Source organism: Peromyscus californicus, unplaced genomic scaffold, assembly GCF_007827085.1.
Source record: "Peromyscus californicus insignis strain IS unplaced genomic scaffold, ASM782708v3 Scaffold_7__1_contigs__length_154581171, whole genome shotgun sequence".
Taxonomy (NCBI): domain Eukaryota; kingdom Metazoa; phylum Chordata; class Mammalia; order Rodentia; family Cricetidae; genus Peromyscus; species Peromyscus californicus.
In genome coordinates, this window is record NW_026294595.1 from 119,198,839 (window position 1) to 119,216,474 (window position 17,636).

Genomic DNA, 17,636 nt, shown 5'->3' on the forward strand with positions numbered 1-17,636 from the left:
TTTTAAGTCACCATTACTAATAATATTTGGAAATGAAGCAAACAATTAATAAATGTCTTATCTCAAAAAAGAAATTACAGTGAAAATGGACAGTATTTTTAATGGTATTATCATGAAAATGCAACATATACATTTATATTCACAGAATTTTGCTAAAGAAGATCTTGAGAAATTCACATTCTGTGCTAGAAAGAGAAAAAAAATTTAAAGTCAGTGGTCTGAGTTCTTATTTTAGGAAATTAGAAAGGGGCTGGAGAGCTGGCTCAGCAGGTAAAGGTGCTTGCTGCCAAGCCTGACGACCTGAGTTTGATCCCCAGGACCCACGTAGTAGAAGGGGAAAATGGTTTCCTCTGACCTTCATGTGCATGCGTGTGCACACACACTAAATAGAAAATGTGAAGAAAAAAATAAGGCCAAGAATAGTGGCACACCTTTAATTCCAGCAATCAGGAAGCAGAGGCAGGCAGATCTTTGTGAGCCTGGTCAACATAGTGAGTTCCAGGCCAGCCAGGGTTACATAGTTACAAACAAAAAAATAAACAAATAAATAAGAAAGAAAATTTAAAAATAAGTAAGTGAACAAATAAATCAAAAGAAATTTGAAAAAAGGACCAAATTAAAATCAAAGCAAAGAGAAGGAAATAATAAAAAGCAAAATAAAAACTAGGATGTAGCCGGGCGGTGGTGGCGCACGCCTTTAATCCCAGCACTTGGGAGGCAGAGGCAGGCGGATCTCTGTGAGTTCGAGGCCAGCCTGGACTACCAAGTGAGTTCCAGGAAAGGCGCAAAGCTGCACAGAGAAACCCTGTCTCGAAAAACCAAAAAAAAAAAAAAAAAAAAACTAGGATGTAAAGTGCGAAGACTTTGAAAAGACCATAAAATTCACACATCTCTGGCCTGATGGAAGGAGGGGACATGACAACCATATTACCAAGCATAAGAGAAGCACATAACCATAGATTCTACAGACAAAAAGGTGACATCATAAGGTAGCACATATGATGTGCTGGTAAAGAGTGATACTGTAAGGTTAAATATGATACCACCTGTGCTGGTGAAAGAAAGAAAATGAAATTGGACAGAAGTAAGTGGAAAGTTATCCTATGTTCAGGCATCAGAAGACTAACATAGATAAAATGTCTGCAGTGGAGGTCAGCAGATTATCTGGGGAGTCAGTTCTCTCCTTTCACTGTGAAGTCCATGGAACTCAGGTTGTCAAGCTTCTGTGGCAAGTGCTCTTACCTGCTGGGCCATCTCGTAGCCCTAGCTTGTATTTCATAATGGTCTCCTTCCTCCCACTGCCATGTCTGCCTTCTCTGTCAACATCAGCACCGAGCACTAGTGACCACCGAAGATGGGGACATTGACATTCAGTCCACCTACCTCTTGTGTGGTAGGCAGGGTCCCCTCACAGACAACACAGTGTCTCAGATGAGCAGGATTCACGGTGCCACAGGTGCGACAGATGACCTTCTCCTTGACAACAGGGGATGAGAAACAGAATGAGCAACGACAGGGTGGAGGTGCTGGCTGTCAGTCCTGTCAGTCAGCCAGCGGTGTGACAGCACAGTCGGGAATACTGCATTGGTCTGGGGATTGTTGTAACATAGTGCCGGACAAAAGACCACGGTTTTAAAAGAGACAAGACTGCAAACAAGCAAGCAAACTGAAGACAGTATTCACTTCGTGTAAGGGAGACAATTTGAAATTTCCCAATGGTTAGGTTTCCATCCCCAGTGTGGGAAACCTGACAGCCTATACCACGAAGAGAAAGACTTGAGAGCAGCAGAGGCTCGTGTGTGGATTACAGGTCTGCTGGGTCCTGAGACTTTATGCTAACTATGAATTTAGGGTTTTTTTTTCTGTAGGTTATGACTTAGATAGAAGTGGAAGAAGTGACTGTCAGAAGAGAATGTTAATGCAACTTCCCACGTCAGTCCAAGAGTCAAGATGGAACACAGAAATAGAGGAGACGATAGAACTAGATAGAGCTGGAAATGAGAAGAAAGGGAGGAGGAGATGGAGAAAAGGGGAAGATGAAACTGTTAATAAGATTAATACAGTTAAGGAGAAACCTCGCATTTTGCCCTGGATAATAGGAAAATGCCTACAGGGTAGATCCCACCCACAGAAGGCCCCAGTTTCTACAGTGCAGACGGATTGGAAAGAAGTAGCACAACTGCTCAGGTCAGTGCTTGGCAGGCTCAGTCACCCACCGAGGAGCAGAGGCTGACCAGTGCCAGTGTGGGAGGAGTGAGCCAGAGTTTATCTGGAGCAGGCAGCAGAACCTAGTAGCACCACGCACAGGTATTAGTTTTGTAGCTATGAAAGATGTAATGTTAAGGGGGTCATGTAGGCTTGCATCACAGTTTCAGAAAGCTGTTGAGGCCAGGCAGTGTGTGGCAGGGTCAGATTCCCTAAAAGAGGCCCCTAGGAGCCGCTGCAGGAAGCTGTGGGGTGAAGCTTCAGCTGCAATGAAGATGTCAGGGTGTGAATAGTTCTACCACTTTTCCTCTACAAAATAGAAGCCACCATCAGAGTGAGCAAACAAAAACATGAAACCACTTTCAGTGAACAGCTGTAAGTCAATATTAATTGTGGGAAGCCAGTTCCCACTTTTACCCAGGGTACTCTTGAGGAGAGAGGGATAAGAAACTTTTAGATAGAAAGATAGTGGAGATTGGGACAGACAGAAACACAGGATAGCTTCAGGAGGACCTGGGTCAACATCCACTGGCCCCTTCTGTCTCTGCAAAAGGACTTTTTATAACAAAGCCAAGGGGCAGGGCAAAAGACCTCCCCTTTGCTAGATCAAAGCACACCACACAGCCAAGTATAGACTCTTCTAAACACCTGGTAACCATGCACATGGTCAAGCCATCCCCTTATGCACCCCTGCTGGGTAAAGCAAGCTCAGATATCACTAGGAAACCTCTGTGGGCCCCCACAATTAATTTCAATATTAAAGTCTGAATACTTAAGCAAAGAACTGTCTAAATTAACTGCATTGCAATTTGCCCTCAAAATCCATTTTCAGGGAATATGTGTAGGGATTTCCCTTATAGATCCTATTCACAAGTTATATATTTGGATCAGTACACCTTCCCAAAAATCAGAATGGGTTTGTTCATGAGACATTAGTTTATCAATCATTAGTCCACTCTACCAGCTGAAGACAGACACATAGTGATTCAAATATCACCTTCTGTATATCTCATTCATGTTTTCACAGAATCACAATTCCCTACCTTCAGGTGATAGTGGGCCTGTGCCCGCAGCTGTGGAGCAAGAGGAGCCTCGCACACCACACAGATGGCGGTATTCATGGGTACCATACTTCCACATTCTGCACACACGCCCATCTGCTCAAAGGAAAAAGTCAGATTTGACTTGGGAGGTGAAAGCTGACAGGACTTCATTCATAAGGTTTGATTTGCTTTTGTAAACTTTTAAATAATTGCCTTTCCTATTATTTTTTTTATTGCCATTAAGAGTAAAAAACCTTAAATAAACGGAAAAGCTCCTGAAAATGGCCATTTGCACAAAAGCATGGTGGAGCTCACAGGTTGCTCCCCTCCTCCCTGCCCTGGGCAGTGACTCCTCCAGGGCTGGGCAGGCTGGAAGTGCGGTACGTCTGTGACTGTTGCTGTACAGGGTCTTCCTTCCTGGAGACATTGCTAAGCTGACAATCTTAGCGGCAAACCAAGAGGAGCAGCAGTAACCCACAGACTGGTGACGTGCCCAAGGGTTTGTGTTGGTTACTGTTGTTCTCGTTGTTTTGAGTAGACGGTTTTGCTTTCATTGTGATTTCTATTTTAACTTCTGAAAAGAATTTGTGTGTGTGTGTGTGTGTGTGTGTGTGTGTGTGTGTGTGTGTGTGTGTTGTGATAGGGAGGGTTGGGAGTGATATAGGTGTAGTGTTTATGTACGAGATTCTCAAAAAATATCAAAATGTGTGTGTTCATACATGTACAAGTGCACATGTGTGCACAGGTTTGTGTGTGTGTAGGTCAGAAGATAACCCCGGTGCCATCATCAGGAATGCTGTCAATCTCCTTTGAGATGGGGTTTCTCACTGGCCTGCAGCTCACCAATGATGCTAAGCCTGCAGCCCCACAGCTGGAGAGCGAGCTAGGTGCTGAGGACTGAGCTCGCCTGTGTGCTTTCAAGTCGAGCAGTGCCTTACTGACTAAGACATTCTTCCAGCGCTTTGCCCAGGATTTTAACAGGCAATCTAACTGTAATCTCTCAATAAGTTCTCAGTGTGCCCAAGCAGCCACACATCTCTACTTGCATGTGTAGATGAAAAAGAGCTCAATATAAGTAAAAGCTGCCGGGTGGTGGCGGCACATGCCTCTGATCTCAGTACTCAGGAGGCAGAGGCAGGGGGATGTTTGTGAGTTTAAGGCCAGCCTGGTCTACAGAGTGAGTTCCAGGACAGCCAGGGCTACACACAGAAACCCTATATCAAAAAATAAATAAATAAATAAATAAATAAATAAATAAATAAATAAATAAAATTAATTTAAAAAAGTAAAAACTCAGGCTAATTTGAAAACAGTCTTAAGTTTTATATTTGGTCCAACCCACACAAACATCTATCGGTAAAGCCTTACTAGCTTGAGGTACATGAACACAGTTTTGGGCCAATCTTGTCCCATTTAAACAGTAAGATTTCAGCCTGTTTCTCAATATGTCTTCTCCAAGGCCATGCAAAAGAAATTCTGTTAGAAGCATGTTCTCTGTTCTCAAGAAGGATCTGGACAGCAAGAGATCAATGTGCTCAAAATTCTTTCAGTGAGTGTTTACATTTGTGGCTCATGTGCCAGGCCCTTGTCACGGCAACCCATATGGGTCACACAAACCAAAAAGTAATGTTTTCAAACATTCTGCAGCTTACCTGAGAGGCTTCTGGGGGTGGAAGACGACAGCCAAATATGGGCGGCACAGGAACACCACATTCGTGACAGAATCGAGAAAAGGGATCAGATGGCCGGGAAGCCAGGCAGTGGGCACACCTACAGCAAGACAGGTTTCCATTTCTCCATAAGGGTCTACACTAACATTCTTACATATGTAATGGAAGGGAGAGGGTGCGTGAGATCTTGCCGCCTGCAAAGGACTACTGGCAGTAAAAGGTTGTTGGGGGCGGAGCATTTTTATCAGTGATATACCTACTGAACAGTAGCCCATGCTAATGCAAGCAACTCTAATTAAATTCAGACACACAGGCACACACACATGCACTCACAGGACATGAAAGTTGGAGGGGAAATTCTTGAGAAGAATCAAGTGTGTATGTTTCTAAATACCTTCATTAGAATTCAGAGATTGTCTAATTTTTTTTTTAGTTTTTCGAGACAGGGTTTCTCTGTGTAGCTCTGGCTGTCCTGGAACCCCCTTTGTAGAGCAGGCTGGCCTCAAACTCACAGAGATCTGACTGCTTTCACTTCCTGAGTGCTGGGATTAAAGGTGTGTGCCACCACTGCCCGATTCTGATATAATTTTTTAAAGTAAGACCTAACTATACTTTGTCTAAAAGAAATCAACTTTAAGTAGGGGAACAAAAGTAAACTATAAGATATAATATGTCCTAAAGATATTAGTTAAGAGAAGGCAAGAGTGGTTACTTATTATTAGAGCAAGTAGCTGTCTGAGCAAATGAAGCCACCAGAATTAAAGAAGGCTTTTTCATAGTGGCATAGGAGTAAACTCAACAACAGGACAAAAACATTTAAATAATTCCATATTTAATATCAGTTTTTTTTTTTTTTTTTGGTTTTTCGAGACAGGGTTTCTCTGTGTAGTTTTGGTGCCTTTCCTGGAACTCACTTGGTAGCCCAGACTGGCCTCGAACTCACAGAGATCCGCCTGGCTCTGCCTCCCGAGTGCTGGGATTAAAGGCGTGCGCCACCACCGCCCGGCTAATATCAGTTTTAAGGAGACTTTTAAGACTATGTAGACTGTCATGGTTAGACAAATTGCATTTTGCATTATGAGACAGCAATGAGCTTTGGGGATAGCAGTGAAATGTTATGATTTGAATCTGCAATGACACTCACAGGCTCAGATTTACAGTACTAGGCCTTTCTTGTGTCATTTGAAGGCTGTGGAGCCTGGCTGGTGAAACACATTACCAGAGAATGGACTTCGAAGGTTATACCCATCCCTGGTTCAGCCCATGAACTCTCTGCTTCTCATTTGCCATGTTGCGAATAAGCTGAGAGGGTCTTATTGTGTTTCCCAGGCTAACCTGGAACTTGCTATACAGCCCAGGCTAGCCCAGAACTTGTGATTCTCCTACCTCAACATCCTTAAGGCTGTCATTACAGGCATGTGACATGTGAAAAACTGTGAAGTTTTTCATAAATATGACAAACTAAGAATTAAATATAGCCAGGCGGTGGTGGCATAAACCTTTAATCCCAGCATTTGGGAGGCAGAGGCAGGTGGATCTCTGAGTTTGAGGCCAGCCTGGTCTACAGAATGAGATCCAGGACAGCCAGAGATACATAGAAGAGAAGCCCTGTCTTGAAAAACAAACAAAAAATTAACTATAAAAGAAAAACAAGTAAATTAGACTTCATCAAATTACAGAACTAAATATTAGAAAGTATTTGTAAAACATCTATCTTACAAGGGGGAACTAATACAACCTAATAATAATAATAATAAATATATAATAAATAATATTATATATAATAAAAAATAATAAATATAAATAATATAACCAATTTAAATGTCAACAGACTTTTACATGACAAATAAGCACATAAAAGATTCCTATTATTAATCACTAGGGAAATATAAATTAGAATCACAATGATATATCACTACAATCTCACAAGAATGTCCAAAAATATGAAGTGTTGGTCAAGTTGTAAAAACTGGAATTCTGTGACATTGCCAAGGTGAATATAAATGATATACCTCCTTTGGAAACAACTGGATAGCTTCTTTAAAGGTTGAGAAGATAAATCACCTATCATACAACCTAGTCATTCTCCTTTAAGACTCCTTGTCTTTACCATAAAAGACATGAAAGCCAATGTACTTGTGTATAAATGTTCACATTAGTTTTAAAATTTGACTTGTTAGCCAAATACTAGGAGGAGCATGTGCTCTTACAAGTGAATGGATAAGCAAACTGTGGGGTGCCCATGCTATAGATGCAATAATAAACAGAATGCTTGGCAATAAAAGGAGTAGACATTTGATGTCAGCCACATGTATGAATCTCAAAACAATTATGCTGAATCAATAAGGCCATTTGATTTATTCCATCACTATGGAAATGATGCAAACTGGACTGACAAGAACCAGATCAACAGATGACTGGTCCCCGGGGCAGGGTAAGACGGTCCAGTGTAGGGATGAACTTGTTCATCTCTGTGATTGTAGTGTTAGTCTCATATACATGTGTCAATCACACTCTTTACGATACACATTTTAATGTATGTTGGCTAGCCTCTTTTCTTTTTTAATTTTTTTCTATGTTTTATCTTCTGTGTATGGATGTTTTGCCTGCAATACATGCCCATGTCCACAGAGGCCAGAAGAAGGTCTTGGATCCCCTGGAACTGGAGTTATTGACAGTTGTGAACCACCATGTGAGTGCTGGGAATTAAACCACGTCCTCTAGAAGTTAGTGTTCTCAACCACTCAGCCATCTCTCCAGTCCTGGCCTCTTTTTCCCAACTATATGTTTTTAAAACTCTAAAATTTTTCTAGGCATGGTAAATGCCAAAACTCAGGATTCTGAGGCAAGAAAACTATTTCAAGTTTGAGGCTTAACCTGGACTGCATAGCAAGTGTCAGGCCAGACCTATATGGCAAGTCCCTGTCTCAACAAATTTAATTTAAAAGCTAGTGATGGGCAAATCCCGTGTTATATTTCATTTTAAATCTCCATGGACCATGTGTGACTTTGATCTTAGACCGGTAGAGAACATGTTACATACTTGAGGAAGTCCGTGTCCCTCTGGATCCGTGTGATCTCCGTGCTTGTCAGACTCTTCTGGCCAGTTATGTGTGCAAAGCCAGGGGACTGAAATTGAGAACACAGATAGAACTAGGAATACAGGTCACAAAAAGGGAAGGGAAGATCCATTCAGATTCATTTACCAGCGTTCAAGTTTTAAAACCATCATAGAAAAACTGGGCGGTGGTGGCGCACGCCTTTAATCCCAGCACTCAGGAGGCAGAGCCAGGCGGATCTCTGTGAGTTCGAGGCCAGCCTGGTCTACAGAGCGAGATCCAGGACATGAACCAAAACTGTACAGAGAAACCCTGTCTTGAAAAAAACAAACAAACAAAAAAGAGATATCTGAATTTACTATTAGACAGACAGTATTTTAGAACTGGGAGACTTAAGTTAGTATCCATTTGTCTTAAAGATATTATTTCTAGAAAACTCAAAAGGACTCACTTATTCAAATAGGTTATTTGAATTAACTCTTCTGTGTTTGGTGCAGAAAATGGGTAAAACAGAATATCACACGGTCCCTGTCCCTAAAGCACAGCCCTCATATCTGTACAATTGAAATCTTATGGACTCAGCAAGATAACAGACTCGTGTGGGTTTCCTAGGAATCTGGAGGAGAGAATATTCACATTTGCAGGCTTTAGGGAGAAGTGCTAACAACCGAGATGGGCATGGGAAAGTGAAGGAAAGCGTGTGAAGTAGACAGAAAACAAAAGGAATCAGCAGTAAGGAAACACAGGTACCACAGCAGGGCAACACATGGCCCATCCTGGGATACACTGATGTGATCGACAGACTGAGACAGAACGGAAGTCTGAAAAAGAAAGTTGATGGGAAGAAGCAAGCCATACTACTACTGATAATAAAATGCACTGGCCAACTGCAGCCATTGCCTCCTGGACATTCACTATGCCCTATGAGTTGTGCCATGTTATGCCATTTCACTCTATTTCTGTAATATTATTTTGAGACGAGGGTCTTGCTAAGTAGCCCAGATTGGTCTTGTTTTTCTTCTGCCTCAGCCTCCTAAAACCAGGGATTAAAGAAGTGAACCACCACACTGAGCATATAACATCTTATTTTGATATATCAGACTTTCTAAAAAGTTATCAAAATAGCAAACTAACTTCTGTTCCTCTAGCTCAAACAATTGCATATGGCAACATTTTCCTACATATCTCTTTATTCTCTTTGAGTCACATGATAATAAGTTGAAGGCACAATAGCCCTTAGTCCCTAAGTAGCTGAGTATGCATTTCCTAAGAAAACCACGTGTCAGAGTCAGAGGAGTGAAGGGCTATGATATTACAATCCACAAACACACATTTACACCCTGCTGGTTATGCCAATGGTGTCCTTTATAGCTATGTATGTTTCTTCCTGGTCTAGGGAAAATGTTTTTCCTGAATCTAATATCATACTTTGAATCTATTTGTCACATCCATGTTGTCACCTCTAATTTGAAGTGGTTCCTCAGTCCTTCTTCAGCTTTCTTGCCTTGAACATTTTTAAAGAGCAGTATATCAGCCAGGTATCAGTGGTGCATGCCTGCAACCCCAGCACTCAAGATGCAGAATCTATCACTTGTGCTACCTCAATGTATACAACAATGGAAAGGCAGGCCATGACTTGGAGAGAAGGTGGGGTGCTGGGGTTGTCTTTCTGTATGCTGTGAATGTGTTGCTCTGATTGACAAATAAAACGCTGACTGGCCAGTAGCCAGGCAGGAAGTATAGTATAGGCAGGATAAAGAGAGAAGAGAATTCTGAGAAGTGGAAGGCTGAGTCAGGAGACCCTGTCAGCCGCTGCCGCCATGAGATGCAAGATGTAAAGTACTGGTAAGCCACAAGCCACATGGCAACTTATAGATGAATAGAAATGGGTTAATTTAAGATATAAGAACTAGATAGCTAAAGCACAGGGACAAATAGCGAAACGAATGGAAACACATGAACTATGAACCAATGGCTGAGGGGCCCCCAACTGGATCAGGCCCTCTGGATAAGTGAGACAGTTGATTGGCTTGATCTGTTTGGGAGGCATCAGGCAGTGGGACCGGGTCCTGTGCTCAGTGCATGAGTTGGCTGTTTGAAACCTGGGGCTTATGCAGGGACGCTTGGCTCAGCCTGGGAGGAGGGGACTGGACCTGCCTGGACTGAGTCTACCAGGTTGATCTCAATCCTTGGGGGAGGCTTTGCCCTGGAGGAGGTGGGAATGGGGGGTGGGCTGCGGGGAAGGGGAGGGAGCGGGAGCGGGGAGAACAAGGGAATCTGTGGCTGATATGTAGAACTAAATTATATTGCAAAATAAAATAAAATTAAATAAAAAAAAAAAGAACTAGATAGCAAGAAGCCTGCCATGGCCATACAGTTTATAAGTAATATAAGTCTCTGTGTGTTTACTTGGGTCTGAGTGGCTGCAGGAGCCCAGTGGACACAGGAAACCTTCAGCTATAGTAAGGAGAGGGGATGCTACATGAGAGGGGTTGGAAAAGGGGAAGGGAAGGGGGAGTGATGTAATTATATTTTAATTTAAAAACATAGGCAAGACGCAGGAGGATCGGCACAAATTTGAGGCCAGCCTGGTTCACATAGTTTCAGACCAGCCAGGACTATATCATGAGATTATTTCTAAAAACAAAACAAAAGAACCTGACAGTTACCTTATAGAAATTCATAGCATATGGCATCAACATGGACTTTGCATTTGTCTAATATTCCTATGACAAGAGTCAGGCATGGATTTGGGTACACATTCCAGAGGAAGGGAGGTGTCATTGCAGCATGTGAGGGGTTTCAATACTCGTTTTGGGAAGGATGCTGAAGCTCATAAAGCCATTTGGCTTGAGTTCACATCAACAGTATGGGCACTAAAGCTTGGGATTTCAGAGTTAATTCTGTAGACAATGGGGAGCAGTCCGAGTGATTTTGTTAAGGACGAAGTATAATGTTTAATGTTTTTGTGTTACATCAGACAAGGCCTGTACCAGAAGTCATAAACTGGTCATTTTTGGCCAAATATTGTGAGACACTGAATTTCATTTCGCCTTTATAACATATATATTGCCTCCCATACTGGTTCAGGTTCCAGATTGATTCTCAGATTTTAAATTGGGTTAGTAGACATGAAGATATAGGTTTCTGGTAGCAAATTCATTTATTCAGGAGGCAATACTGGACTGGAAGTCCTTGCCAATAACTGCTTGCAGATGAGAATGGGCACTCTGGGTAGCTCTGGCATTCCAGATCATCACAGAACCCACAAACTTGGTAACTTCAGTCTAAAGCTACCTGTCACTTGTCATTTATCCTCTACTTCGCTGCCTGACCTGAAGTCAATGTTAGGCCAGAAGGATGGATGAGTAAAATGCAGAAACTGGTCCCATGCCTAGAGTCTCTGTTTGAGGGTTGGCATGAGGGCTGAGAATGTGCATTTCAAATGGACTCCTGTGTGACTATGATGCTGTAGGTGTGGGGAACCCACTTTGAGAACCACTGTGCTATCTCATCACCAAGTTTATCTTGTGCATGACATCACTGATTAAGAATTGTTGTGTACGGGCGGTGGTGGCGCACGCCTTTAATCTCAGCACTTGGGAGGCAGAGGCAGGCGGATCTCTGGGAGTTCGAGGCCAGCTTGGACTACAGAGTGAGTTCCAGGAAAGGTGCAAAGCTACACAGAGAAACCCTATCTCGAAAAACCAAAAAAAAAAAAAAAAAAAGAATTGTTGTGTGTAGTCAGACAGTGTGGTGGTGCATGCCTTTAATCCCGGCACTTTGGAGGCAAAGATAGGCGAATCTCTGAGTTTAAGGACAGCCTGACCTATGAAGGGAGTTCCAGGGCAGCCAGGGCTACACAGAGAAACCCTGTCTTCAAAAATAAAAACAAACAAACAAACAAACAAAAAATTTGTGTGACTATTTACTTGATTATTATTTGTCTGCTTCAAATCTCTATCAAAGGACAGCTCTATGAACATGGAGCTTTTTCCGTTTGGACACAGCATTTCCAAGAGCTGGGACACCTCCTGCAACATGGCTAAAGGCTGAAAGATACTGTCTGAATGTATGCTGGGAAGCATTCAAATGCCTAAAGAATTTCCACCAATGTTACCTGGGACTGATGAGTAGGTATTCTAGAACTCGATCCTTCATGGTAGGCTGGGATTTCCAGTGGACTCGCGGAGAATCGAAGATCTTTCAGAGTTTTAGGGTCTGCTCTTTCGCCTACCTTGAGGTCTACAATTATATTAAATATAATATAAAATCACAAAACATTATTTTGTGATTATCTGTTACTGTATAAAACCATGCAAATATGCCCTTATGACTAGAACCCTCCAGTAAAGGACTACGTCACATTCTTTTCCTAGCAGTAACTATGATAAAGTCAGCCTTCTTAAGTCAATGAACTAGAGCTGAGAAAGAAATAATTAACCCAGTCTAAGAAAATAACCTTCCTTGATACCTTCTACAGCATTCCATGTCAAGCTAAGAAAACAGACCAGTCCAGTTGGAAAGTCAGCAGGTAACATCATTTCAACTAAAAAAAAAAAAAAAAAATTGCAACAGCTTCTTCTTTGCATGGCTATTGCTTACTTACCCAGGAGTCCAGAAACTTTGCTGTCTGAAGTCATGTAAGGAAGACCTCAACTTTTCCTAGAAGATCCAGTCACTTTGTTGTTGTTTTAGAAAACAAACAAAAACCTCAACAGCCTGCGTTTGGTCCTAGGAGCCTATGTGTAATGAGACAACTGACTCCCAAAGGCTGTCCTCTGTAGCATACATGCACCCCACACACAACAACAACAATAATACTGTTGGGGCTTTTGTTTATTTGTTTTCTAAAACAACAACAACAAAGTGACTGTGTCTTCAGGAAAAGCTGAGCTCTAAAGCTGGGTGGTGGTGCACGCCTTCAATCCCAACACTTGGGAGGCAGAGGCAGGTGGATCTCTGTGAGTTCGAGGCCAGCCTGGTCTACAAAGTGAGTTCTAGGACAGCCAGAGCTGTTACACAGAGGAACCCTGTCATGAAAAAAGAGAAAAAAGAAAAAGGTGAGATCTTCCTTACATGACTTCAGACAGCAAAGTTTCTGGACTCCTGGGTAAGTAAGCAATAGCCATGCAAAGAAGAGGCTGTTGCAATTTTTTTTTTTTTTTTTTTAGTTGAAATGATGTTACCTGCTGACTTTGCAATTGGACTGGTCTGTTTTCTTAGCTTGACATGGAATGCTGTAGAAGGTATCAAGGAAGGTTATTTTCTTAGACTGGGTTAATTATTTCTTTCTCAGCTCTAGTTCATTGACTTAGGAGGGCTGACTTTATCGTAGTCGCTGCTAGGAAAAGAATGTGACGTAGTCCTTTACTGGAGGTTTCTAGCCATGAGGGCATATCTGCATGGCAAATGATTTTTTACTTGCTTAGCTATTTTGCTGGCCCCCAAGACATAAAAAAGCAGGCTCATTTTCTAACCATGTGCTGAACACATCCTACATGCACCTTTGTGGTTTCCAAAGTAATCAAACCTGAATCCATATCTGATGCTGGCCCTTCTCTTGCAACTCAGTTTTACTCAATTCTAGCAAAACTCTGCTTTTGTTTAAAATTTACCCAAACACCACCCATTCCCCAAACCTGATCACTCTTTCTTTGTTTGGTGAGGCACCTCATGGTTCCTTCAATATAATCATTCAATAAATCAAATTTTATCAGACTGTTTGTTTATCTCTCATGGTCTTAATCTGTTAGCTAGAATAAAATAAATATTCAAATTGTAACCTGCCTTCCCATTTTTCTTATTTCAATACAAGTCCATAAGAAAGCGTGCAGTGAGCATGCAGGAAGCCTGCTTAGAGTGTTTCTTTCTACCTCATCGTACCTGCAAGCCGTCTAAGGTTAACGTTCCAAGTCGATTTATTTTCAGCATTCTTATACTTCTTCTTTAATTTTGGTCCGACAAATCCATTTTTTAATTCCTAGGAATGAAGAGATTACATGGCACTTGATTATATACATTTAGAGTGTGAGAATTAGAAGTCGTGGCAGAGACAGTGTCATGGTGAACACTTCTTACTTGAAAGGGATTGGAGCAGTTTTTATCAAGTGAGGTCTGTTTCCATTGAAAACCCACAGCTTTGTGTATGGGCTACTTGGTGAGCAGCATGTCTGGCTGGTAGGCCTCACCAGGTCAAGCAGCCAAGATAGGAGCCATAGATAGTACCATTATTAGAGACAATAACAGCACAAGAATGGAATCAGAGGGGAAAATAGAGTGGGGTCAGACCAAAAACAACAGGCCTTATGCATACTACCTGCCTAGACAGCCCTCCAAACACTCTTCTCCTTGGCCTTTCTTTTTTGTGTACTCCATCCCTTCTCTCTGATTCAGACCTGAGTCTCTGATGACTATCCCTGTGATGATCACATTACAGACCCACCTCATCCACTTGCATCCACTCTGGTCCCACAACATGTGCTCTGGTCTCAGGGCTACCACCAGCTTAAGTAACACCCTCAACAAACTTTCTCTGTCATTCTCAACAAGTACCCCATGACTGAAACTTCCTGGTTGGGTGGCCACTCTCTGGCCCTCTTAGCTGAATCACTGGTGCTGACAACCCAGGGCTGAAGTTTCAAACACCTTTCTTAGGTCTATCAGATTAACTCTCCAAAGAAGTGAAGAGTTGCAGCTTTTGGTGGGTGAAGACTTTAACTAATAGAAGTCAACACACACTGGAATGGTCTACTAGCCTGACTAATCCATTCACCAAATATACATTGCCCTCCCTTGCCTGCCCATAAGCTCTGCTAAAAGGATGGCAGTCCTAATTACTGCCATCTTGGAGCTTACAAATGGGAAAGGCTGACAAAAAAAACAAGGAATCACATGCTCAGGTCACTTTTCCCAGCAAAGGCCTGGTGCAGGGATGGAGAAGAGTGCTCACAGCCTGTTTATCTGGAATTTATGCAGAGTTCACAGACAAAGCAGAGAAGCTGGGTGAGCATGGGAGCTGATTCCCCGGGTGGCATGCTTCATCACAGGTAGTCACTGCAGACAACGGAGCACAGGCAGTGACAGTGCCCAGTCAGAATTCTGATCTTAGGCAGAGAAAAGTTTGAGCAAGGCTGGGAAATCAATGAAGATTCTTCACAATGGTTGATCCTGACCTTAATCACAAGGATCTGACTGTCAGTAGAAGTGTTGTAATGAAAGGGAGGGTGTGCCCTTTGAGCAAGAAAGGATGAAACATGGAGTGACAATCTGAACATTCTTCGGTTTCATTACTTGCCTGCTTTGAAAAACCTTTGAGGGCATCTTCAACACTCTCTTCAGAAGAGACCGTCTTCGGTGGTTCATAGTCTACTTGAAATACCTTTGTTACAATTCCACTCTCTCTGCAGTCTCTGAAAGAGAGTATATTATACAAACATTCAAGGTAAAGGGGGCTAGCAGTTAAGATGATGCTAAAGTTACTTAATGTAGCCTCTACATTTATTCTATTTTAAGTTGGAAAAGTCAAAATATACTTTGAGCTAAGGAGGACCTGAGGTGTGAGGTTTAGAGGGTGAAGGGTTGGTGGTGTCAGTCTTCAGCAGTGGCTCTGGTACTTTAGACCCTGCTCCAGCCCAGTAGGGTTCACAGAGCCTCAGGCCAGTGTGCAGCACTCCTTCCCATCCTGCCTGCCTCCTGGCAGTGGCCTGAGCTCTCAGAATACTGGCCTCAGCCCCGCGGAGCTCAAGCTTGGGAAAGTGGCTTACATTTCTTGTATCCTCCTTCTAGGTCTGCTCTGGAACTTCAAAACCATTCCTGGAAAGCCAGACACAGAGGTACATGTCTAGAATCCCAGCATCAGGAGGCTGTGGTAGGAAGATCATTGCCAGTTCAAGAGCACTGGCTGCTCCTCCAAAGGACTTGAGTTAAATTCCAAGTACCCATGTGGTGGCTTACAACTGTCTGTAATTCCAGCTCCAGGGGATCTGATGCCCTCCTCTGGCCTCCAGGAGCACTGTATGCATGCAGTAAACAGGTAGGCAAAACACTCATACACATAAAATAAAAATTTAAAAAAAAATCAAAAGTTTTGCTTGTTTATTTTTTGTTTTGTTTTTTCAAGACAGCATTTATCTGTGTAACAGTTTTAGCTGTCCTGTTGTCTGGAACTCGCTCTGTAGACCAGGCTGGCCTCAAACTCTGGGATTAAAGGCATATGACACCACCACTTGTGGTGGTATTGTGTTCCCCAAAATATTGTGCACCCTAATAAACTTATCTGGGGTCAGAGAACAGAACAGTCACTAGATACAGAGGCTAGAAAATGGTGGCACTCACGCCTTTAATCCTAGCATTCCAGAGCCAGAAATCCGTCTGGATCTCTGTGAGTTCAAGGCCACATTGGAAACAGCCAAGCATGGTGACTCACGCCTTTAATCCCAGAAAATGAGCCTTTAATTCCAGGGAGTGATGACAGAAAGCAGAAAGGTATATAAGGCATGAAGACCAGAAACTAGTAGTATTTGGTTGGTTAAGCTTTCAGGCTTTCAAGAAGCAGTTCAGCTGAGAGCCATTCAGATATGAGGACACAGAGGCTTCCAGTCTGAGGAAACAAGATCAGCTGAGAAGTTGGCCAGGTGAGGTTAGCTGTGGCTTGTTCTGCTTCTTCCAGCATTCACCCCAATAACTGGCCTCAGGTTTGATTTTATTAATAAGACCATTTAAGATTCCTGCTACAACCACTAGCTCATAAGTATTTTTAAAAAATAAATAAACACAATCTATACTGCAAGGGTACAGACAACAGATAATTTATCAATAAAAGGCCAACAGAAATCTCTGATTAAAAGGCCAAAGTGGTTTTCTCAAAGGATCACAGTTGTTTTTAAAATGGACCTGCTATGAAGCATCTTTCTAATTATCTCTGGTCTTTTTCTCTGAGACCAGAATTCTGGTCAGACAGGTTAGCTATTTACCTGACACTTATCATGAAATACATGGTATTTATAGTCAAAATGTACTTAAGCATTTATATATATTTAAAATGTTCAATGGCCTCATTCTTGAGTTCCTTTTTAAAAATCAAGGAGCTTTCATTTCTCTGACTGACATTTTAATAACATGGATAGATACAAGGTCTGTGTGGGTGGACACAGCACTTGCCAGCCTTGGCCCTCCAGCATTCAGTCCCATGGATTTGCCAGCTCTTGTGCTCTACTTTGGTTCTCTAGTGCTTGATAAAACTCCAAGGCCAGAACAACTTGGGGGAGGAATGGGTTGACTTGGTTTACAGCTTACATCCATCACTGAGGGGACCTCAAGGCAGAAACCTGGAGGCAAGAACTGAAGCAGACTATGGAGGAGTGCTGCTTACTGCCTTGCTTCCCACACATGCTCACCTGCCCTTCTTCTTCTTTTTTTTTTTTTGGTTTTTCGAGACAGGGTTTCTCTGTAGTTTTGCGCCTTTCCTGGAACTCACTTTGTAGACCAGGCTGGCCTCGAACTCACAGAGATCTGCCTGCCTCTGCCTCCCGAGTGCTGGGATTAAAGGCGTGCACCACCACTGCCCGGCTTCACCTGCCCTTCTTATACAACTGAGGACCACTCGGTCAGGGGTGACACCACCCACAGTGGGATGGGCCCTCACACATCAATCGGTA

The 17,636-nt window shown here is 42.6% G+C and overlaps 1 protein-coding gene across 5 annotated transcripts in view; it reads right to left on the reverse strand.

Annotated features, from left to right (window-relative positions):
- Positions 1-17,636, reverse strand: part of Dzank1 (double zinc ribbon and ankyrin repeat domains 1) — a 63,987-nt gene that overhangs the window by 34,878 nt on the left and 11,473 nt on the right. For 4 of the 5 annotated variants that reach the window (XM_052725962.1, XM_052725964.1, XM_052725961.1 and 1 more), the window contains exons 4-10: positions 15,275-15,389; positions 13,864-13,960; positions 12,098-12,222; positions 7,962-8,047; positions 4,901-5,018; positions 3,249-3,362; positions 1,384-1,476 (exon numbers count right to left, since the gene is read on the reverse strand). In XM_052725962.1, the coding sequence (XP_052581922.1) occupies positions 1,384-1,476; positions 3,249-3,362; positions 4,901-5,018; positions 7,962-8,047; positions 12,098-12,222; positions 13,864-13,960; positions 15,275-15,389 (748 nt within the window). The remainder of the gene's footprint in view (positions 1-1,383; positions 1,477-3,248; positions 3,363-4,900; positions 5,019-7,961; positions 8,048-12,097; positions 12,223-13,863; positions 13,961-15,274; positions 15,390-17,636) is intronic. The other variant, XM_052725965.1, reaches the window with a different exon arrangement.